At 34.9% G+C, this 24,813-nt stretch overlaps 2 protein-coding genes and 1 pseudogene across 3 annotated transcripts; 1 reads left to right on the top strand and 2 right to left on the bottom strand.

Moving 5' to 3' along the window:
- Window positions 1-442: 442 nt before the first annotated feature.
- Window positions 443-5,674, top strand: LOC143914497 (kelch-like protein 25). Its single transcript, XM_077434751.1, has 12 exons — window positions 443-771; window positions 2,496-2,609; window positions 2,678-2,819; window positions 2,897-3,036; window positions 3,600-3,775; window positions 3,840-4,037; window positions 4,107-4,274; window positions 4,349-4,504; window positions 4,575-4,756; window positions 4,825-5,044; window positions 5,136-5,316; window positions 5,390-5,674. Exons 3-12 carry the CDS (start codon window positions 2,707-2,709, stop codon window positions 5,527-5,529), a joined length of 1,674 nt encoding a protein of 557 aa, XP_077290877.1. The 5' UTR covers window positions 443-771; window positions 2,496-2,609; window positions 2,678-2,706; the 3' UTR covers window positions 5,530-5,674.
- A 4,248-nt stretch (window positions 5,675-9,922) lies between these two features.
- On the bottom strand, window positions 9,923-17,367 carry NO66 (Bifunctional lysine-specific demethylase and histidyl-hydroxylase NO66). Of its 2 annotated transcripts, XM_077446550.1 has the most exons (11): window positions 17,172-17,359; window positions 17,031-17,085; window positions 16,340-16,652; window positions 16,050-16,270; window positions 15,733-15,979; window positions 15,458-15,639; window positions 12,651-12,864; window positions 12,394-12,574; window positions 12,132-12,318; window positions 11,870-12,062; window positions 9,923-10,439 (listed from the first exon to the last, which is right to left on the bottom strand). In XM_077446550.1, the coding sequence occupies exons 2-11, from the start codon at window positions 17,039-17,041 to the stop codon at window positions 10,374-10,376; spliced, it is 1,815 nt and encodes a 604-aa protein (XP_077302676.1). In that variant the 5' UTR covers window positions 17,042-17,085; window positions 17,172-17,359; the 3' UTR covers window positions 9,923-10,373. The 2 variants fall into 2 exon arrangements, with proteins under 2 accessions (XP_077302676.1, XP_077302667.1); XM_077446541.1 differs by having other exon boundaries at window positions 16,050-16,652; window positions 17,172-17,367.
- Window positions 17,368-20,509: 3,142 nt separating this feature from the next.
- Window positions 20,510-21,273, bottom strand: LOC143912881 (sodium-dependent nutrient amino acid transporter 1 pseudogene; annotated as a pseudogene).
- Window positions 21,274-24,813: the final 3,540 nt, after the last annotated feature.

Here is a 24,813-nt window from a genome sequence, read left to right as displayed (position 1 = left end):
CCATTGGGGTGCATCTATCGTTTTATTTTTTTGATTAATTATTTTTTATAGGAGCTAGGAGCCGCCAAACATCTATAAAATCGCCTCTTTTTTACACCCACGAAACGAGTCCAGCGTGCTTATTTAACGGTCGATTTTTAAAAAAATACGCCGATAGATGCACAGAAAGTATCTTTCTCATACCGATGATGAATTTTTTTTTTAAATTGGTCCAGTTTTGGAGGAGAAAATAGGAGAATACGAAACCTCGATTTTGTCAATTTAAAATACGTTTTATCTGGTCGAAGCTCAACTGTCGCATTCACTCAATATATATATATTGATATATATTGTCGCATTCACTCAATATATACATACACTCAATATATATATCGAAGAAAGGATCGGTAACAAAATTAAGGTTTCGGGTGTACAACCCTCTTAATGCTCGCGTCTCTCTGTTAGAGCGTGACGTATGTATGTATGTGTGTATCCTGGGTCTGAGATTGCAAACCTAGTCGGGAAGCTATTGACCGTTTAAAGAATTCTTCTTCTGTCTTCTCAATGCCCTGTCCGCATCCGAACGTTGGCGACCACCTCGTCAATAATTTGAAGATATCCGCATCGGTCTTCAGCGGCTTGGAACAGCTCGTCGGCGCTCATATCGGTCCACATGCGCATGTTTCGAAGCCAAGACAACTTCTTCCTGCCAATCCATTTTCTACCTTCTATTTTTCCCATGGTTATCAAACGGAGAAATTCATATTTTGGACCCCGTATCATGTGTCCGAGGTACTCCATCTTTCTCCACTTGATGACAGAAACAAGTTCCCTGCCTCTCCCTATCATGCCGAGGACAGCTTCATTTGATATATTTTTGGTCCACAGAATCTTAAGCATACACCTGTAGACCCACACCTCAAATCTTAAAGAATTTAATGAAATACAATAAAGACTAAGAGTGTTTGAATTTTCTTCTATGTCTATTAGAAGGAAAATAAAATGACATATTGTATATGGACATATATGTATGTACATACATATATGAAACTTAATATATGTATGTACATATGTAGCATAACTTTTACGATTCAATTGAATCTAAAAACATAAGTAAAAAAGAAGACCCATAAGGGGAGGTATCACTTCCAATCAACCTAAAAAACGGATCGGTGATCGATTCAAAATTTCGAGTTCAAATTTTCATGTTTATAAACGAAAATAAAACGAGTGAGCATTAAAACAAAGCATTTAGTACACACCTACATATATAATATAATATTATAGATAAGAGTTAATACCAGTATCATCAATTCTGCTTCTATTTTCAATATTCAGTTGTTTTTATGTGTGGTTTTTCCACTCTCGTTGAAATTATCTTGAAGAAAATACATTTTTGCGGTTATTAATCAATTTTTATTAATTGCTTACTTTAAATTTTGGTTAATTCAGAAGTATTCCTTTTAATTCAGAGTGCAAAAGATGCATGGCGGATTCGAGTAGTTTGTCAAATTCCATTATCGATTTTTAATTTTTTAATTCCAAAATGTGTTTCATCTGTGAGAAGACGATTATTTTAATATATCCGATGAGTGGTTATTTCCATGCGGTTTTTCATTATTATTGTAAATATAATATTTAAAAAACATGTTTTTCTGTGGTATAATGTCACATCCGTGTAAACAATCTAGTGCTAGTCCTTTAACCCTAAGTTCGTTTTAAAAAACTCAGAAAACTGTTTTTATTGCTGCAAAAGATGTTAAAAATTCGCCAATTTGCAAATTCACAATTCGCAATTCGCAATTAACAAAGCAAAAGATGTTAACAATTCAATGATTTGAAATTTCGGAAATCAAAATCCCAATACCAATCCAGACACAATATCTTTGTTCAGATTGTTCATTTTAGCCATCACTCGTAAATATTATTGGTTATTTAAAAAATTCGTTTATTATAAAATTGATCAATAGAGGGAGTCGTGGGAAAAATAAATTCGATCTTCTCAATGAGTATGAATAAATAAATAAATAAAATAAACAAAATAATTTAATTATACTTTGTTTACCTTATTCTAATGACATTAAAAATACTTATTTTTATTTTTATTTTTACTCTCGTTTATTTTATTGAATTGATTCGTTTGATTCATGTACTTACTCTTTATTTATGCGTATTTCATTACCAATAATTTAATAAATTGGGCAAATGCTAATTTTTAGTGATTTTTTTAATTACTTTAATTTTTTATAGTTTAAATATCGCTATCATTTTTATTATTATAATTTTATAATTCGGAAAGAAAAGTCGATCTTACTACCTATATACATAATCATGCAGTTTGGAGTCGGGGTCGAATCATAGCAAAACGTCGGAGTCGGTAAATTCTGATCCGTCTCCAAAGCCTTGGTCTAAACTTAAGTTCAATTATATATTCCCTGTATGTTGGTCACCAATCATGGCACTATGGCATTTATGAGAAATAAAAAATAAAAGTGATTTTGAATGTTTTATTTCAGTAAATAATTAATATACGTTTCAATGCAACAGCAGGGTTGAGATATCCTTATCTATTGTGATAAAACCGCAGAACGACAGTGCTCCATATCATTCGCTGCTATTCTTTCCAATTGGTAAGTCTAACTTTATATTGCTCAGTACTTATATTTATATTGTCTAAATTTTAAACTTTGTTTTTCAGGAGAAATCTAAGAGAAAATCAGAAACAAGATGTTCGTAGTGAAGGCGAAGAGCGATTTTGCTGCAAAACGTGTGGAGTATTTGTATGAGGCTATGAAAAAAGATAAGAAATGCGACACCGGTTTTTCTGTTCGAGGCCGAAAGTATCTTAATTCGAATCCAAAATTCTTTAAAATCCAAATTGTTTCGTCAGTTTAATTATCATTTTTCATAATTGCAGCTTCCCCGCGCACTTGATCGTTCTAATGGCGTGTAGCGAATTCTTTGGGCCAAACGAAGGTCTAGTGGAGGATATTATGTTACCATTTGACTACGAGGTCATTGAAGCTATCCTGAATTATTGTTACACGGGAGAAATAAGTACGAGTTTATAAAAATATAAAATAAACAATTTAAAATACGAGATTTCGCCATTAAATGCAATCATTTAATTATAATTATTTATTTATTATAATTATAAGCCAGCAGCGTGGCTCGGTCGTTAAGCTTCTGCTTAACACTGAGAGGCACCGAGTTCGATCCCTTGAGCTGACCTCGATTGAAAAGAATTTTTCTGAGTATATCTGTAATGCTGCTGGTCAGACCAGGATTTGTGACTCCTGGTTGATCGTTTCCTATCAGAGTTTGCCAATTTTCTCTGATTTCATTGTTGAAACGATTCCCGATTAAAAATTGGCTAAAAGTCCTTCCTACCCACTATGTCACCACTATTTGAGTATGATTAATGTAAATATTACAATAAAAATGTATGTACAATTCATAGATGTCTCGTTAATTGTCGAGTTTAAGTCAGTGTCTCGTAATTTAGCGACTTATATAATAAAAAATGCTGTATTGTTTGTAATTTGGCCAGGAAGGCGCATTGGGGTTTACCTGTAATGCCTTCCTGGTATGAAATAAAATAAATAAATAAATAATTTTAGACATAGGAGAAAAACACCGCACGAAATTACTGGAGCTAGCCAATCTACTCGAAGTGAAAATTCCACCACAATTTAAAACAGTCAATAATTCTAATTGTCTGAAAGTTTTGAAATCATCGGGAGATTCCGAATTATTAAAAAAGGCAATGGATTTGACTACGGAAAATTTCGAGACGGTGAGTGTTGATTATATAAAAATATATGCCGCTTAAATATTTTTCAATTCCACTTCTGTTTCAGCTGCACAAAACTCAAGATTTTCTCAATCTGCCGGCCTCCAACGTGATCGAAATCTTGAAATGGGACGATTTGCTCGTCTCTTCTGAAGAAAGCGTATTCAATGCTGTGAAATTGTGGGTAAATCATGATGATGCGAACCGTAAAAAAGAATTGGCACAGCTGATGAGATCCGTGAGGGTATCCATGTTGCCGTTGGAGGTATTTGAAATTAAATGAATGTTACAGTTTAGTGATAAAAATCGTTCGAATAATGTGTTATGTTTTCAGTTTCTCGTCGACGAAGTAATGACGTTCTGTCATTCGTGTGCAGAGTGTATGACCACTATTAGACAAGCAATTAAAAACAAGAATGATAAATCCTTCATCCCAAGAGAGACCCCTCGTAGAAAAATAAAAGGAAAAAAAATGGCACTGGTTGGGGGGTTTGATTTAGATGTGAGTTTTGTATCACAAGTATAATATTTTGATTGGATTGTAAATTAATTATTTTATTCATAACGTGTTTTCAGGATACAAATACCATCGATATATTTGACGGACTAGAGAATAATTGGACTTTATCTAAAAACATTGGAATTAACAAATGTCGATTTGCGTCTGTCGTCGTCGGAGATTGGATCGTTATCATCGGCGGAGAGAATTCTTCGCAAGAATCAGTGACTTCAGTAACGTTTTCCAGTGTTAATAAGTACCCGCTTAGAGAAATCGGAATATAACCAATTTATTTGTTTTCAGGTGGAATACATTGATTTAAAAAGCGGTCAGAAACAGCCATTGAAGCCATTAAATCAAGCTCGTAAGGATTTCTCAGCAGTGACACTTAGTCGCGGTTCGTCCACGGATTTCTATGCCATTGGTGGCTTTGAAGTAAGGAATATTGAAAAACAGACTGGAAGTATTTTATCTTCAGTGGAAAGGTGATTATATTGCAATAATTTCATCAGATCGATTGAAAGAGAAGTTGACGATTATTGATTTCGATTAGATGGAGCAGCAAGAGTGGGGATTGGGAGATCATCACTCCATTGTTGGTGGGTGTTGATTCTCATAGTGCTTCTGTCATCGCTGATAAAATATACATAACAGGCGGGCGTAGATATGAAAACGGAAAAGGAACACCTATGAATATTGTGCAGATGTATTCAGTGGAGACGAATTCTTGGACTTACCGCGCACATATGATTCAGGGAAGATATGGTCATTCGGTGAATATCAATTAATTTTATTAACAACTATCGCAAATAATATTAAATTCTCCAAAATAATATTAACTAAATTTTGATTTCACCATTTTAGAGCGTCGCATTTAAAGGGAAACTTTACGTCGCTGGTGGATACGACAGACAAACTGATAATAATTTAGACAGTGTCGAATATTACGATCCGAATGCAAATGTGTGGACAGCATTCACCAAACTACCAAAACCTGCATACGGAATCAGTCTCTGCTGTTACCAAAACAAACTACTTAGCATGGGTGAGCTGTTTTACAACTTAATTTGAATTTATAGGTCTTAAATGTAGAATTAATTTATTGTTTTGATTTTCAGGTGGAAATGATAAAAAATATTATTTCATTGATGTTTGGGAATACGACGAGACAAGTAAATCTTGGAAAGCTTCAACAAGTCTTAGCAGAACGAGATTAAAAGCGTTTGCACATGTCATTCCATATGATTCGATTATTTGATCGACTACAATTTTTTTTTTGTAATACTTGAAAATGAATGTAACATAAAATAATCATTAAATGTATTTAAAGTATACATTTTTAATATTAGAATTTTTATTGTATCCAAATGTTTGAATAAACACATAATTTGCAACAACTTCTCAAAATATATTTAATTTTTTTTTTTTTAATATTCAATGTTTATTTATTAATTAGATATTAAGCTACTGTTTACATAAATAAACAATATTATCCAAATGGGCTGATCAATAAGAGAGTGGCCAAAGACAAATAAATATATTTAAATCATGATTATAATTGTACAAAATTAATATAAAAATGTATTCAGTTCAATTCATTTCAGGAAGTTTTATATTTCACTACTTATATTTTTTCTTGTTTAAATAATACGATTTTAAATTCCTACAATTATATCGAAATTGACTGAATCAATATTTTTCAATAATAAAAAAATAAATTATGTATATTTCTGTAGATTTTAGCACATTAAATTTGGACATAACAAATCAATGGCTCTCAAGTATTTTTCACTAGTTTTTGTCGATTAAATAATACTTAGCAACGAATTCTCAATCGTTCCGTTAATTTTCATTATACATTAACTGATTAATTAGTTAATGAATAATTTTAATCAACGACTGTCAAACTTTTACTAAATGTAATATTTAAAAATGAAGATCAATTTTGAAGAAACAGCGTGAATTAGTTACCGACATAAATGGTTGTTTTTGCAATTTGGTGCATTCCAACGGTTCTCAAATGATTTTTAAGAAGGTTTCTCAAATATTTTTCTTATTTTATATCACGGTTTTTATTGAATCGTAAACTTTCTAGTATTGTTAACTTTTTTGAAATATAATTAATATGTCAATGGCTCTGACACTTTTATTTTGCTAATAAGTTTTTATTCTAAAATTCGTAAAATTCAAAAAAATGGTTCAGAGACGAGATATGACTTTTCATATAGATCTATGCCCAGTAAACACGAATCTGGTAATAAAAAATGTTGATTGGCTTGAGATTCGGAGATACATATGTGTTTTTTAAATCGTACGATTTTTCTATATCTTGGTGTTGTTCGGTCGATTTCCTGTTCAAAATGAATATTGGAATCTATAGTCGGGTATTTTATCTTTCATTTGTAGTACTTTACAACTTTCAAATCTCTCTAAGTAGTCGTCCATAACTGCCGAAGTACTCGTAGCTAATAATAATCGAGTATGAAGTAAAATATAAATAAAATGAAAAATCAGTCCCACCGTACCTATGAAAAGTGGAACATATGTAATTCATCTCTAATTCAGTCTGGAAGTTTTGAAATCAACAGGACATTCCGAATTATTAAAAGAGGCAATGGTTCTGACCGTGGAAAATTTCGAGACGATGAATGTTGATTTTATAAAAAAATAAATACTTTTCAATTTCACTTCCGTTTCAGCTGCACAAAACTCAAGATTTTCTCAATCTGCCGGCTTCCAATGTGATCGAAATTTTAAAATGGGACGATTTGTTCGTACGTTCCCAAGAAAGCGTATTCAATGCTGTGAAATTGTTGGTAAATCATGATTATGTGACCGTAAAAAAGAATTGGCAAAGCTAATGAGATCTTTGAGGTTATTCTTGCTACCGGTGGAGGTATTTGAAATTAAATGAATGTTACAGTTTAGTGATAAAAATCATTCGAATAATGTGGTATATTTTCAGTTTGTTATCAACGAAGTAATGACGCTCTGTCTTTCGTGTGCCAGAGTGTATGACCAGTATTGGATGAGCAATTAAAGACAAGAATGATAAATCTTTCATCCAAAGAGAGACCTCTTGTATAAAAATAATAAGAAATAAAATGGCACTGGTTGGGGGGAATGATTTAGATGTGAGTTTTATATCACACGTATAATAATCTGATTGGATTGTAAATGAATTATTTTACTGCATAGCGTGATTTTAGATGGAAAATACCATCGATACATTTGACGGACTAAAGAACAGTTGAACTCTATCCAAAGACATTAGAATTAATAAAACAGAATTTGCGTCTGATCTCGTGGGATATTGGATCGTTATCATCGGCGGAGAGAATTCTTCAAATGAATCAGTGACTTGAGTAATATTTTCCGGTGTTGCGATTTCTCTAAGTACCTACTTGGAGAAATCGGTATATAACCAATTATTTGTTTTCAAGTGGAATACATTGATTTGAAAGGCGGTCTGAAACATCCATTGACGCTCCTACTAACTTCTCAGCAGTGACACTTCGTCGCGATTCCTCAATGGATGTCTACGCCATTGGTGGTTTTGGAATAACGAATATCGAAAAACAGATAGGAGATTTTTTATCTTCAGTGGAGAGGTGATTAAGTTGCAATCATTTCATCTGATCGATTGAAAGAGAAGTTGACGATTATTGATGTCGATTAGGTGGAGCAGCAAGACTGGAGAGATTAGGAGATAATCGCTCCATTGTTGGTCCCTCTTGATTGCCATAGTGCTGTGATTGACGATAAAATATGAATAAATAGCAGGTGGGCGTGGAGAAGAAAACCGAAAAAATATATCAACTAATATTGTGCAGATGTATTCAGTGGAGACCAATTTTGGACCAGATGATTCAGGGAAGACGTGATCATTCGGTGAACATTAATTAATTTTATTAACAACTCTCGCAAGTATATCGGAACTAGTTAACCTTTCCACCGCGTACGACTACTATACATGTCCTAGCGAACATGCCCTCAGCGCGCGAGACACGCATAGATGTCTTGGAAGTTCCAACCTGTATAAGAGCCGTCTATTGTGTTAAAATTTTATAACTTGGTTGAAAATATTACTAAATGTATACTTTACCAAATTCAATAGATGGCAGTAGTCAAAAAAAATAAATATAGGTTGTAAAATTCAAAAAAATATTACAACCTATATTTATAGTCGAAAACGCGATAGCAAAATCCGCAAAAAGCAGTCGCGTACAGGACATGTTCGCTAAATTTGGTGACGCGAGAAAAGGGTTAATAGTTAGTAATAAATGGGAACTATGTAATTAGTGGTTACTAATTAAGTCCGAAAACTAAAAAATCGTCACTTATCCTGATAAAGTGATAAAATACAATTTGTCAAAGAACTTGAATGTTCACAGTGTGCATGTGCAAAAGATAAACTATGCCGCTATTCTAAAAAGGTATTTTTTATTTTGTTAAATTAAGGGAACACTTTTGGGCTTAACTACCTGGAACTCTGAAAGCCATATTAGAGTATTGTTGCGACTGGGGGTTCCAAATATTCAAATATATTCGAATATCGAATAGTATGTGGCTTTAAATTATTTATTTGTAGTTTTAAGGTCAAGATATTGTTCAAATTTTAAGTGAATCATAATCTGGAACATCAAATATAACTAAAAGTATTGTGGATTGATAAAAATAATAAGTTCGTATAAAAAGTATTTGAATATTCGGATTTGGAACCCTTAGATGCGACCAAACGACAGTTTGTTTCACGGCATCGAAAAATAAACATGGTTTAAAGCACCGACCAGCTGTACCACGTGTTCCTTTACGAATTTAATCATGTACATATGTATATTTATTTTTATTTATAATTAATGCACCACAATGGCCTACATAAGAAAACAGGAGAGAAACAAAAATAATAATACATGGAATAAAAATAAATAAAAGGCAGAAGCAAAAAAAAAATCAGATAAAAAACAAAAGAAAAATAGTACATAAAAATAAACATACGGGAAATAATAAAATAAAATTTATAATATAATATATGACAAAACATCCCTACGAGGCCTGAATGGAAAAGAGAAGATCAAAATTCCACTCATACATCCATCACATTCAATTATGAAAATATAAATAAATAAAAAAAATATATGTATATACATCATCATTTATAGCCATTCACCATCCACTGCTGGATGAAGGCTTCTCCAACACGCTTCCACTCGTCTCTGTTTTGCGCAACTCTCATCCACCTCACCCGGCACATTTTCCTAATTTCGTCCACCCATTTTCCCTGCGGTCTTCCTTTTACCCTTTTACATTCTCTCGGGTACCATTCAAGCACTTCTTTTGTCCACCTTTCGTCCATTCTTCTAGCCACGTGGCCCGCCCATTGCCATTTCAATCACTTTACTCTATCAACTATGTCCACTACCCTTGTCATGCTTCTCACCCACGTGTTCCGCTTTCTGTATTTCCTCGTTATGCCAAGCATACAGCGTTCCATACTACTTTGAGTGTATTGGATTTTGTGTAGCATCTTGGCGTTCAGTGTCCAAGTTTCACATCCATACGTCTTCACTGGTAAAACGCATTGATCGAAGATCTTTTTCTTCAGGCAATGTATATACATATAGGTATATAAATAAATAAAAAAGAAACGTGTCCATTATTATTTTTTTAATTTGATGACAACAATAATTTGAAACAGTCTTATTTACATATATTTAAATACCATTTACAAACAGTTTTAATTTTGAGATTGTCAAAAAGTCTATTTCCTCCTAAATACATGTAAATACTAAAAATACATGTATACACATCTGTTTGAAAAATACATAAAAATACATGTCTGTTTGAAACTTATACTAAATGGTATAAGTTTCGAATATTAAAGAAAGTCAAAAAATATATGTATTTATAAATAAAAAAAAATGTCAAATTCAAACCAAAATCGATCATACCAATAATTGAAATATGTAATAACAAATGATAAAATTAATATTCCCAGGTAAGATTATTTTCTCTCATTCCTAAACGAAATTTATTACAGCTATAATATTAGTTACATTATTTTTAGGAAAGTGTACCGACATAAATATTGCATTTTATATATTAATTGATAAACTCCAACGGATATTTACATTTGACGAGACCTCTCTCCCACAAAGCACCGACTAACTGAAACGAAAAATATAAATTAATCACTATTACCAAGGAAATTTCATAATAATAGAAGTGGCTTTAGGCGTTATATTGTTGTCAAGTGAGAAATGTCCACAGACATTTCCAAATAATTTTAGCATCAGTCGTATTTGATGCTTGGTGCTTGACGTATGTCCTATAAAAACTTCTCTATTTGTATATATTACTCGCAAAATGGGCAAGTGCATCGTTAAAAATTGCACAGTGCATTCAAAAACACACAATAAACAATATGGGATATATTTTTATAAGTAAATTGATCATTTAAGTAACATATTATTCAATTAACATCGTAGTTTGACAGTTTTTGAAGGTGTCATGGCGATCGCCCGCATTCTACATAAAATTTCAGGGGTGGCACCAGAGAAATGTAAAAATTATTTTTAAATAAATGTAAAAACATTTCTCTTGTTGGCGCCCAATACTCAATTATATTAATAACCAATTATTTAAGTTTAATTAATATAAACATCGTTCATTTTATACTATACACTATACATATGTATGTTTGTTGAAACTATACATTACACGTTAATTTAAGAGTTCCCAAGGACAGAAAAATATAAAAAAAGTGGACAAAAATAATCCACCAACTGAGAAAAGAAACGGATTGGCCACCAACGCCCAACACCAACATATACTCAAATTGTAAATAAATCTACATATGTATATCAAAATAAAACTTTAGTTTCTGTAGTGAATATGTGACGACCCTGATTATATTCCGTGTATTATTGATACAATTTATTTATTCGTAAAGGCACTTCTATTATTATAACATGTCTCTGACTTTTAAGCGGGCTCTTCACTCGCACCGTGCGCGGCCTCGAACAACGTGTGTGTGAGTGTGTGCGTTTCGCGCGTTCGAGTTCGCACCTCAAGGCGTCCCCCGTATTTTGTTTCGCGACGAAGGGACGCGTCACGACGACGAAGCGAAACGCACACACTCACATTTCGACTCACACACACGGTGAAAACGTGATTCCTTCGTCACCGAGCTGTCGAATACCGGTTTGCGACGATCCCCGTTATTGGCGGAGAACTTCTTGCGAAGTCTCCAGTGGCGTAGCTACCATTTCGCAAAATGAAGCAAAGCATCACGGCCCACGCTCGATTTGAAACAATTTATACAAGTTATACACTTGCGTATAAGCTAAGTAGGGGTGTCAATAACAAATCAGGCGTGGAGCCGCTCGAGTGCGAAAACATTTCAGAAACGAAATCTTACTTTAAAGTGTAGACGAAACCACTTTGGTGTTGAATCGTATATATGAGAATGTTAGTAAATTACGAAATTCATACGAAGAAATAAAATCAGGAGCGAACAAACTGGCCAGGAAGTGGGGAGAAATTTTCACGGGCGAGTGAAGACCCCGCTTTACACGATATTCACAACAAACACTTACTTGTAGTTTACTATCATCATTATCTATATTCAAGTCTTTCACAGCGATGAAATTAGGATACGTATTGATGAGAGTTTCAACACAAGGCGCCACATCATCATCGATCTCCAAAAACTGGATCTCATTCTCGTGATACACCTTCGAGTTTTCAATCGAATGGTACAGCCGAATTGAATCCTCTTCAGTCACCATCCTAGAATTTAAACAGAACATGATAAACAACTTCAAATTGGTTCAAATCAAATCAATGTAAAATAGCAACCTTAAAATATTTGCTCTGAGGATTTTGACTTCGGTATCGAGCTGAATTTCGACGCGGTTCTTCAAGACTCCGTTGACGTTTATTCGATCCGAATCGCCGAACACGGTCAGATGTCGCTCATTTTCAGGTATAATTGGTGGTAGGGCGTCGTGAACAAAGCCTTTGAAGACTTCATCGGCAGCATAGTCTAAAGAGAATCTTTATTAACAACTGGTACATAGTATTGATCATCGTTTTACATTATAGTTAAGACGATACACACCACACGGTAAATGTTTGGTTAATCTTCCTAAGAGTGTGTTGATTTGATTAAAAATTTCTTTTCTACGCGGCGACTTTGAATCGCTGTGAATAAGGCCCAAATTTTGATACAAATCAAACGGCACGCCTTTTCGGAATTCAACGTCGTTTTGAATGGCTGTCTCTAAAGCTTGAGGTAGTAACTGAAAGAAAAAATAAAATAAAACAAACAAAAAGACAGCCTTTCAATTTTTAATATTATAATATCCGGTGAGTTACTTTTTCAAAATAATCAGCCCAAGAATGCTTCTGATATGTACTGATCGTCACGTGGAGTGAATATTCTCCTTCTATCGTAGTAGCTTGATGTATAAATCCTCGGGGAAAATATAGCACGTCTCCAGCTTCTAATACTACTTCCATAATTGGATTTCCTACCTCTTCGGGTGTGAAATTTTTCGATGAAATGCGGGGAAGAACTTCATCTTGGGACCTATAATACAATAGGATAAATGACTCTATAAAGCATAACTCAATATATGATATTTCAAACATGGACGCTTTATATAGTCCGGCGATTCCCAATCTCTTGGAAGGCCAGTATCAAAAATGTGATCAGTTGTCATATAATCAGTTATTACTCTAAATGATCAGATAATAAAATGAAACGGTCGATAGTTATTATAAGATGAGAAAAATTGAATTGGACAAAAAAATAAATACCGACCCTAACAACCTAATCTTAACACTATGGTGGCCGCTGACACATATTTGTATCATGTTGGGTGCACAACGTTTACTGGCCGCTGATACATATATGATTCACGACTGCGCGAATATATTTTTCGTGCAGAATATATTTTTCAGTCCGCTGATATATATTTGTATCACGTTTTCGTCATAAACGAAAACGTGATACATAATTGTATCATCGGCCACAAATTATTGACGTAAACGTGATACAAAAATATATCTGTGTACTGATACAGTTCGGCAGTCGTAAATCATATATGTACCAGTGGCCACTAAGCGTTATGCACCCAACATGATACAAATATGAGTCAGTGGCCACCATTGTGTTAAATGAATAGGGCCAACCCTAACCTAACCTAACTCTTAAATAAATAAGTGTTGGCTATTTTACTGATCGTTTATTACATTCTACTGATCATTTAGAATAAGTTACTGATCAAGTTTATAATTAATTACTGATTAAACACTTTTGGAATTATAAACGTATTGCCAAAAATGATTACGACTGCTTTTATTCCTGTTACAAAATAATTAATATTAAAATTTTAATTTATTTAATGCAAGTCAAAAAGTAAGTGGTCTAATATTGCTAATTTGTGTCCCGGTTTGACTTGCAATGAAATTTGATAATGCTGTGCTTAACAAAGTGGCCACTGAATCATATTTCTATCATGTTGGGTGCACAACGCTTAGTGGCCGCTGGTACATATATGATTTACGACTGCGCAAAATGTATCAGTCTGCTGATATATTTTGTATCACGTTTGCGTCAATCGTTTGTGGCCGATGATACAATTTTGTATCACGTTTTTGTCATAAACGAAATATATATGTATATGCAGACTGAAAAATATATTTTGCACAAAAAATATATTCGCGCAGTCGTGAATCATATGTATCAGCGGCCAGTAAGCGTTGTGCACCCAACATGATACAAATATGAGTCAGCGGCCACCATAGTGTTAGCAGACAAATCTTCCGTTGAGTTTTGTAGATGAACACTCATAGATACTAAAAACGAGCCGCAGATAAAGAATGTTAACCTTTGAAAGACGGAGCATCAAGATCGTATTTTTTAATCAAACTACAGCTTTTCTCAATACAAATGGGTTCAATATATATCTTATTAATCATTTTATACATCAACATAAAAAAGTTTTAGTCTTATAGCATGTTTTTGACTATTTTTGTATTAAAAAATAACGGCAAGCATTAACATACAAACGCACGTAGGTAAGGCCAACAGGCGACTACATGACTCAATAGCCACGTGCCAAGAGCGACGAAAACAATAGCTTACAAAAATATAGCTGTCTCTTTCTCTCGCATTGGTTTATCGATCAACAAGAATATGCAAGCGAACAGTCAAAAACATGACTTATCGCTACCGCCTTTAAATCATACTTTGGATCGTGGAAATATATTTTTTACGATGTACCCCTTTTCTAAATCATACAAAATCTATTAAAATAAATTTCTTGTAGTTCAATCTAGGAATACAAAATGTATAGGGTGTATACATTGAAGTATAATGTATAGAATAGTCATTCCTAACAAAAGTATCGCTTAAAAGCGAGCCATCGAAGAGAGAGACGGAAAGTCAGAAGAGAGACAAAAGAGTGAGGGAAAAAAAATTCGTGGAAGTGATCGTCGTTTAGTAAACAACTGGACAAAACAGCTGACATCTCCGGGCACACGGATTTTTTGTGGCAACATTTTTAGGGGCTGAGAGCAATTCTATGCATACTACTTCAATGTAGATAAAGTAATAATTAGTTTTAAAAAAGAATACGGTGTACGGCCCTGTTTTTCAATGAGTGAGGCTGGTCCGAACATCTAGCACATGCACATACAGATGTTCGGACTTTGTCGAACTAATACTACCACACAATTTCACTAGTAGAGCCTATTTCAAAGAGATCCTACTGCTACAGAGCTTAACAAACAACTGAGCAAAACAGCCGAAATCTCCGTCTGCACGGAGTTTTTGTAGCAACATTTTTGGAAGCTGAGAGCGCTTCTACCCATTCTACTTCAATGGGTGTATAGCTTTGAAAACCACATAGTTATTACGAAAAACGTAAAAATTGGGGCACTTGCATACCCCACTTCGGTGAGGGAGGGTTAAGGAGAAATGTGTAGATGAGATAATCCACCTCGATTCGGGATAGTACAAGTTGTGTTATATTCTTACATATTCAACATAATCGAATTGATAGGGAACTGTCCCATGAATCGTTCGGTAAGAGTCGTAGTCGTAGAAGGTCATAAGAAGGCCTAGTTGGGAACCGCCGATAGACATAGAAAATAAATCGATTAATTTATAAGCTTACAGTGGAGCGTAGATCTTCCACAATTTCTTCCCTTCAATTTGTAGAACAAAAGCTTCAATATCGTCATAGTGTGGAGCGAAACCTTGACTATCCGGAGGCGTCAAATACAAATTGGCTCCGACAAAACAGTTAAAGTACTCTTGCAAAGATGCGTTCAAAGTGTGGATACGAGGAAAGTAAGTCTGAAAATTCATAAGCAAATACCAATCAATATATATATATCATGGATTTGTGTGCATACATTATATTAAATTAATAATTGTGTGATATAATACTTGAGGGTTCAATATGCGGACGCTGCATTTGTTGGTGTAAAAGTCCCAAACGACGTGGGGCAAAGCCCTGCCGACGGGATTGTGCGTTTCACGGACTCCGTTGTCGTACGACGTTATATCAATGTTCTCGGTGAACTTTAAAACCTCTTGTCGCAATATTTTATCGATGCTGCGGATGGTGAGTATGAACTTATAGTACGAGTCGTGTCGCCGTGATATGTGTAATGGTTTCTTTTCCCAAAAATCACTAAAATATAACAATTCTTTTTAGTCAAATTTGATTCGTGTTGAAGTCAAGTGCTCCGATAAGTTCATACCTTAAGAAAACGTCTAGAGAATGCGGCGCAATGAGCCATTCGAACACTTCTCTGCCTTCTTTCCTGCTGTCCATACAAGCGGTGCGTAGAACGTTGGAATTTTCCAAGTCCACGTCGACACCATTGTCAAGGTTATCTACTGTTTTACTCTTTTTCAATATGCCCACAATGGGACTGTCCAATTTTTTCTTTAATGATTTCATTGTGTCCGGTTTCAGTTCCTGAAAAGATACTTTCTTCGATACAAACGAATTTTCAAGAACAGAAGTTGTGTGTAAGTAATTGCCGACCTCTTTCAAAGATGTCGGTTCTTCTTTCAATGCAACCATGTTGAATTTGGGCTTTGCACTAGCTGTTTTCTCTTTTCCCATACAATCTGTGGCATTTTCAGTGTCCGCTGTCTTCGGTAACGTGGAATTTGGTTTCTTTTTGGGACGACCTCTGCGCTTTTTTGGTTTCATCCCAATATCGGGGGTCTTCGATTTGTACATGGAAAACGCCGATAGTGTTTCTCCATTGACTGGAGAAAGATCCGCCGTTGATGATTTTACGTTATTCGGTTTCAGTGCCATTTTCCTTGATTGTTTTAAAAATTTTCGACATCTGAAACATTCAAAAGTTCATCATAAGAAAAAATAATAATAATCTAAAACATTTTCAACTAAACAGCATTCAAATTATCAGCCTATATTAGATTATAATTAAAAAATTGAACAAAAAGTAGTGCACACTGGTTTTGAACAGAACTAAATGAACCATTGAATTATATATATATATATAGTAATTTAACTGATTTGAAAACAAAACTTTAAATAACGATTTAAATTCGGTTGTATTTTGAAAAATGGCATTTGTTACTTTTTTTTTTTAATTCAGTTTAAATATTGTATGTAATAAATATTTAAATATGAAATATTTTCTAAGCTTCATTTACATCTAAATTGTTGGGTCAAATAAGTAAGATATTGCATTTCACATTACCCCTTTGCCATGCAGACTTTGAAATGGAACCGTTGGTGAATCCAAGCTGCAAATTCTAGTAACAATAAACAAACCGCTATTAGTACATAAGGATTGACCCAATAGGTTATACAAACATTATAATTTAATTGTGCTATTGACCTATAATGAGGGTATGGGTTTCTTGGATAGAGCTGAATCAAGAGAAATTCACTGATTAAGAGGAAGAGACAATAATTTGACGAACGCAAACGCGTCAAGAAACCACACCGGCAATGAAATAACCTCAAAACACTCGAAGCTTGAAGTCAAACGTCACATGCCAGTCAGTGTTGCCAGCTGTAAGTTTCTCGCGAATAATTATATCAAAGCATATGGTCACATTTTTTCTTTTTGATTGTTAATCATCCGTTTTTGGACGAATTTAATTATAAAAAAATATTATTTCATTGCGACACATATAATAAATACAATTTTGTAAACAATACAATAATATTGCTATCACAAATGAAGGGTCCACTTTGAGGTCTGTTCATACCTAGTCGGCACGAACCGACTTCAGCAGGTATCCGGCCGTACGAAAAGTATTCTTTGGTACATTTTGTATGGGTATGCTCCAGTGGCGGCTCGTAATAAATTTTAGTGGCGGGGCTGCACTGAAAGGCAGCGTTAACACTAGCAGTATCCAATCTTTAACCAATCCGCGAGCCACACGACGCCCCTCCATAAGTCGGGCAGTACCCCTAGGATTGCCTTTTGCCTTGGGAGGATGTCGTCGATATTTCAGAGAGCGTGTCGCGAACATATTTACCATATTTGCTCGGCTCATTACTTTATTCAATTATCTTTCTATTTACCCGGCTTCGCTCGGTATTTGTAATATAAACCGCTTAAACATAGCCAATCTAATGTGGCAGCTCCCCAGGTACTGGCCGTAAACCAACGTGTGATACCGCTTCTTCTGTCAAAACCAAATGCAGTGCATACCATCACCTCATAACCACTTTATTGTTCAATTATCGTACTCTACTCATAACTGGTCATCTAAACACGGAACTTTTATTGTTCGCAGCACACCCACACCCACACTCACACCACAGCATTCTACGAATCTCAACTCCAAGCGAGATGACATGACTAAACTACACCGTCACTTCTCTCGCCCTTCTCCATATATATGGGGGTGGTATATGAGTACAAATATAAATATATATATATATATATATATATATATATATATATATATATATATATATATATATATATATATATATATATATATATATATATATATATATATATATATATTTGTACTCATATACCACCCCCATATATATGGAGAAGGGCGAGAGAAGTGATGGTGTAGTTTAGTCATGTCATCTCGCTTGGAGTTGAGATTCGTAGAAGGCTGTGGTGTGGGTGTGGGTGTGGGTGTGCTGCGAACAATAAAAGTTCCGTGTTTAGATGACCAGTTATGAGTAGAGTACGATAATTGAACAATAAGCTGGTTATGAGGTGATGGTATGCACTGTATTTTGTTTTGGCAGAAGAAGCGGTATCACACGTTGGTTTACGGCCAGTACCTGGGAAGCTGCCACATTAGATTGGCCATGTTTAAGCGGTTTATATTACAAATACCGAGCGAAGCCGGGTAAATAGAACTTATGGAGGGGCATCGTGTGGCTCGCGGATTGGTGAAAGATTGGAACACGCTGTATGTTCTCACGCCGTCAAATACCGCGGTATCTACCGCTAGTGTTAACGCTGCCAAAAGATGTCTAAAAAATGCCACCATAATTGTTCTATCATGTCATAACAGGACAAAATAAGCACAATTTTTGGCGTACGACCACTTACATGTGGATTTAAGTATTATTGAAAAAAAAACTAGCAGTTTTAAAAATAACTAAAAAACTAGATAAGGGCTCGTACACAACCAATTAAGAGTAACGAAAACGAATAAAGCTGTGATCGTGCGATTCAACTAATCAAATGTAAGATCAAGCGCGCGAAATCTTACACAAACTGATAGATGAATTTTGTTTAACAGGCGAAGGCTGCCGACTATCCAGCCCAAAACGGCAGAGTGAGTGAAAGAGAAAGAGCTATCTGCAGTTGCAAATAGCTCTTTCTCTTTCTCGTTCCGAAACTCCGGGCTGCGTGGCGTTCAGAGCGGCGCTGTAAAACTTTACAGCCAGTACAGCAACATTTTAATTCATCTGTCACCATACAAGTGAGTGGGGTCTTCGAAACGGTCAACATTACTTAAAATATCACCCTTTTGGATATGGGTGATATTGTAAGTAATATTAACTCTGTCGAAGGCCCCAATAGTTCGTCCATCCAACTAATAAAAAAATATCATTAATAAATAAAATATTAAATGTATTATTAAACATATATTTTAGAATTTTATAGGAGGGGCTGCAGCCCGGCAGCCCATTAGGACGAGCCGCCACTGGTATGTTCATTTTAGCCGTCACGTTTACGCCACGCCAGGCTTACAGCAGTACCCGACATTTCCTGTTCATATTATGATTGGTCGTTAACCAACTGTTTACCTCTTAATGTCTCCAAGTGCAAGGTTATGTGTTACTCCAGGTCCAGATCCACCCCCGATCGTACCTTTCCATATCTTGTTGGTAACTTTTTATTGAACTGGATTTAAATAAACATAAACAAATATTTGAACATACGCTTGTGGGTTTGGTGCAAACGATCGACAAGCGCCAGACAGACTGAACCACAGATTAACTGGATAGATGTTTTAAACGCAATTCTCGACTTCGCGAAGGATAGATTGCACATCGGATGACGAGTAACTTTTCGATGTGCACAGATGCAATTATTAAAATGGTAATTATTAAAATTGAGTTGGATCTTTCTGGCGAGTTTAATAAGGCAAAATTCGGAACTTAAGTATCGGAAGCACAAAACGTATACAGGGTAGGTATGTCGGGACTTCGGGTAGATTTTGCTTAGTGTAAGTGCGAGCAGTGCGCACGCATAAGGTACACGTGTCGTTAATCTGTGGTTCAGTCTGTCTGGCGCTTGTCGATCGTTTGCACCGCATCGCCGCAATGTGACTAATAATTCAATTACCGTACAAAATATCTGCACGCAACTTCATGCCTCTTCTGTAACTACCGTTGAGCGAGGACCATTGATGTATAATACACTAGATCCGCCCTCACGTGTTATAATGGTCTCCCTTTTGGCGCATGCAAAATATATGGCGCATGCACAGTTTCTCTTAGTAGGTAGGTAGGTACCGCTGCGTCGTAGGGAAAAAACCCAACTTCTCCGCTAGTTAAACCCCCCGCACCCCTCAGTTAGTGAAGACAAGATCTCCCACCAAAATCACACGTCAGGGCCCATCTATGTGTATTATACATCAATGGCGAGGACACTACGTGTCTTAATCTTTCACACCCAAGGGAGTTTCTCTCCTTCCTGAGCTCTTATTTGAAGGTCACCCACTCTTGCCGAATCTTTGGATCCTACGGGCTCAATTTAGGTGAACTTCTGAAGCACTTCCTGACCATCTGCAACCAAGCGCCTTCCTTATTTCTGTCGAAGCTTACAAAAGCCCATATCGGAATTTGCAACAGTCCAATTACTAGAAGCGTCCATCCGCTAGCATTAGCACTAACTGGCATTTCTTTGCTACCATATTTCAGCGGCTCAATGTTTATGAAACCGTACAGAAAAACCAACCACATCATCAACGGAGTGATAACTCCCCAACACCACCGCCAATATACTGATATTTTCCTTCCAGTCATGAATTCCAAGTCCTCACAAAAGACTTCCAATCCATAAAACCAAAATATTTCTACAATTTCAGCAATAGCCATACCCAATATAAGGAAAGTTTCACCGAATTTATCTACTAAAGTTAAAATGAACTGTCCACCTGGTGTGACGTAAATCAAGCCGATCAAAAATCCTGCTGTACAAGCAATAAGAGATACCTGCCAATAGCGCATTTATATTTTTGGAAATCAGTATGCAGGGGCGTCAAAAAAAGTTAAATCGTAAATGAAAATTTCACATCAATAAATTATAATGTTATCTGTAAACGAAACAGCAGATATTTTACATTTTTTATATACGTATGTATATATTTTTGATATCAAATGCTATAAGCAGTCAAGAAGGAGGTTTCATTCTGTATAAACAAGATGGAGACAATATTTAACAAATCACCTGTGTATCCATTATACATCAGGTCTGGGCAAACTTTTCGAATGAAGGGTCGCATTAGGGATTAAAAATGAACGTCGGGCCGCAAGTAAAATACTATTTATAGATATACATTATTTACTGTCATGAAAAAGGATTTCAGCATAGAAAAATAAGTGATCCTCTAATGACCAACAATTTGGCGGGCCGCACAAAAATTCAAATCGGGCCGCAGTTTGCCCAGGCTTGGTATATACATATGATAAGGTGGCATTCGTACTGGTTTTACCAGTGCAGAACTGGTTTTTTGGGTATCTGTCCAGGCAGAATCCTTGGGATTGGCCTGTTTATAAATATATTGAAATCGATTTTTTTTATTGTTATAAATGTGCATCCATGATTTTCTACAGTGCATTAACTTTTTTAATAACTCAAGTATTTAGAATCATTCCTTTGGCCATTTTTGTCCTGGTTTTGTCACATAACCTAAAAACATATAAAATGGTCACCTTAATCTGTGAAAATAAAGTGAAATTGCCTTACTTCGAAAGTCACTTGTGTTTTCGTTGTATTTTTCAATTTATTCCTATTTTTTTTCTTAAAAACAACTGAGGATGAGTAAATGGCACTCCTTTTGAGCCCGGCGCTTCAGGCGACCTGCCCCTGGGGCCAGACCTGGTTGGGATACGTGGTAAGAATGATTGAGACTCATACGTGATTTTATTAATAAAATATACTTAGTAGAGAAATAGCAAGCATAAAATTGCAATTAGAAGTTCGGTAGCCGAAAGAGGTACAATTTAATGAATGTAATATTTACAAAAGTATGAAGTAGATCAAATTTAGATTTTGCAGAAGGCTAATTATTATATTTGTGTCAAATATTGAAAAGTGTTTGTATTAAAATTACACATATATACATACGTACTTTTGAATTTAATAGGTAATATTCTTTTTTTTTTTTTAATTTTAGTCGACAATTAGGAGGGCTGGACACCGGCGCCTTGTCCATACAAACGTATTACACTTCTCCCTTCCTCAATTATGGCACTAGAGAAATTATTTTTTAATATTCTATGGATATCATAGGCATGTTTCTGTAGTTTTATTTTTTTGATTAGTTATTTTTTATAGGAGCTAGGAGCCGCCAAACATCTATAAAATCGCCTCTTTTTACACCCACGAAAAGAGTCCAGCATGCTTATTTAACGGTTGATTTTTAAAAAAATACGAGCACACAAACATATAAAATATCTTTCTCTTACCGAAACAGTACAGAAACAGTATTTGTGAAATTAAATATTAAACAAAAATTTCTATGGAGACTACATACGGCTGGTGAATGTTCAGGTTGTTTTATTTTGCCGTGTACTTTTTTTTTAATAATTTCTGTTACGGTTACGGGTTTGAGTAGCAGAGTTTGCCAATTTTTCTGATTTTCATTGAAACGGTTCCTACATAATTGGCTTTCCCTCCCTTATTTCTCTCGCAAACCTTGAGTTATTCAGTGTCTCAAGGTTCGTATATAAAATGCAGCCAACATTTCTCTCCATAGATGTCTCTGTGGATGATTATCGTATAAAAATTCGTATTGAATAAATACTTATTGATCGTATTATACGATGTTTGCAATGTTTGACCATAGATGTCATGTATATATTAAAAATATATAGTAATTATGTTTTAATTTATTTATTTATTTAATAGTTTTGGACCATTGTGGCATTACAGGAAGAACCTAATGCGCCACAATGGCCTACATTTGAAAAAGATATAAAAACATGATATAAAAACAAGTAAACTGTAAATAAAGGATAAAAGCAAAAGCAGAAAACATGGTAAAATAAAATAATAAAAAAAAAGTAACAAAAGGAAAATAATACATCATTCAGAGAGAAAAAAAATATGACAAAAGTGTAAAAATTAAAAATAAAATCCATAAATCCCATTCTTTGTTTACACTGAACAAAATTAAAATAGTATATAAAAATGTACAAAGGAGAAAGAAAAAGTAAAATAAAATAAAACAAAATATGAATAAAAAAATAAAATCACAGCGAGGCCCAAATGGAAGAGAGTAGATTAAGATTCCACTCATTCATCACATTCAAATTAATAAAGTAATGATGAGCGCAGGTTACCAGATAAATATGTTAAGATAATATCCGATAATCTACGCTCCCCAAAGTGGAAAATATCACATTCAGGGACAGCAGCAACGATTTCATTGAGAAGTCGAATAGCTCTTGGAATAGGAGCCAAAAAGAACTGTGCGAGCAGCAGGTACAACCATCAAATGATGATGTCTACCACGCACATAATTAATTAATATATAATTTGGTGTGTTTCTTGATCTTAATAGTAAACTCGTCGCATTGCAGCGATCTGTACGACGTGTGTATATGATTAATTGAATAAATAAAATAAAAATATAAAATTTTAAGGATTTTTATATAAAATTCTTCAATTTTTCTTTAATATTTAAAATTATCATTGATGTGGGAAGGGGGGGGGGGCTAAATGTCAGTTACATCTGCCAGTTGTAAATAAAATACAAATATTAAGCATCAACCGTACAAAACGTTCAATTTATTTCAAGAACCGTTCCACTCAATCAGCGAGCTCTGGAACGACTAATTTAATTTGCATTGTGCTCATCAATCCTTGTAATCGGGAGGCAAATAAATCATTAAACGAACACGATGCCAATTTTGGCATCTATCCGATTTTTGTTTATACAAATCCAGATAAAATACAACCCAAAATCGCAATCCGACGGCCATTTGCACGAACTGCAAATGAAACGCAAACAATAGAGTCGAACAAACATTTACATTGACTTTTCGGTTCGCTTTGAATTTTCATCTGTATCTGTATACCTAGCGTAGCTTTGACGAAAACATAGGTTTGAAAGACTTGCTTCTAGAAATTTGTTTGTCGTAGCAACGTGTCCACCAAATTAAAAAGCACCAAAAAACGTGTCTGTTAAATTAAAATTATCAAAGTTTTAGATAAATACACATAAAATACTAAAAAAGACTGTTGATACTGTATTTTAACGAATCAAGATATTTTGAAATAACGGTATTAAATAGTGGACGTGTATAGGATTATCAGGAAAGACGCAGAAGTAGTGGTAGTGGTAGGTTATTGTTGTTCCGTCGACGTTCCAGCTCCGAATGAAGTGCAGGACGGATCCGCCGAATATTTATACACGGCGTGAACTCTCAGCACAGGGAGATCATTGGTCGATGGATCACGAGATCTTATTGGCTATTGTATACGGTTTATTCATACAGCGAGGCCTTTTTGGCGCGAACGTGTGATCAGGTGATCAGTGCTAGTGAACCAGTGGTCGACGAGCACCAATCACGTAATATCTACGTTGCGGTTTTAACTTTATTATGATCGCAAATGTGCTACTATATGGATGCGAAACGTGGACTATGAAAACCAGGACTATCAACCGCATCGAAATGTGGATCTACAGGCGTATGCTGAAGATTCTATGGATCAAAAGAAGTAGGAACTTCTAGAAGTAGGGAACTTGTTTCTGCCATCAAGCGGAGAAATATGATGAATACGGGGTCCAAAATATGAATTTCTCCGTTTGAAAACT

Source organism: Arctopsyche grandis, chromosome 1 (genome assembly GCF_051622035.1).
Source record: "Arctopsyche grandis isolate Sample6627 chromosome 1, ASM5162203v2, whole genome shotgun sequence".
Lineage (NCBI taxonomy): Eukaryota > Metazoa > Arthropoda > Insecta > Trichoptera > Hydropsychidae > Arctopsyche > Arctopsyche grandis.
Note: the sequence above shows the minus strand (reverse complement) of the source record. Positions and strands in the feature narration are given on the sequence as shown.

Excerpts from the sequence above, each read along its gene's own strand:
- LOC143914497 (XM_077434751.1), top strand. The coding sequence starts at position 2,707 with ATGTTCGTAGTGAAGGCGAAGAGCGATTTTGCTGCAAAACGTGTGGAG. Across the intron at positions 3,037-3,599 it reads TTGTTACACGGGAGAAATAA|ACATAGGAGAAAAACACCGC; the intron begins GTACGAGTTTAT and ends AAATAATTTTAG. Across the intron at positions 5,317-5,389 it reads AAACAAACTACTTAGCATGG|GTGGAAATGATAAAAAATAT; the intron begins GTGAGCTGTTTT and ends TTTGATTTTCAG.
- NO66 (XM_077446541.1), bottom strand. Across the intron at positions 12,865-15,457 it reads TGGAAGATCTACGCTCCACT|GTCCCAAGATGAAGTTCTTC; the intron begins GTAAGCTTATAA and ends ATTGTATTATAG. Across the intron at positions 12,319-12,393 it reads AACCAAACATTTACCGTGTG|ACTATGCTGCCGATGAAGTC; the intron begins GTGTGTATCGTC and ends GATTCTCTTTAG.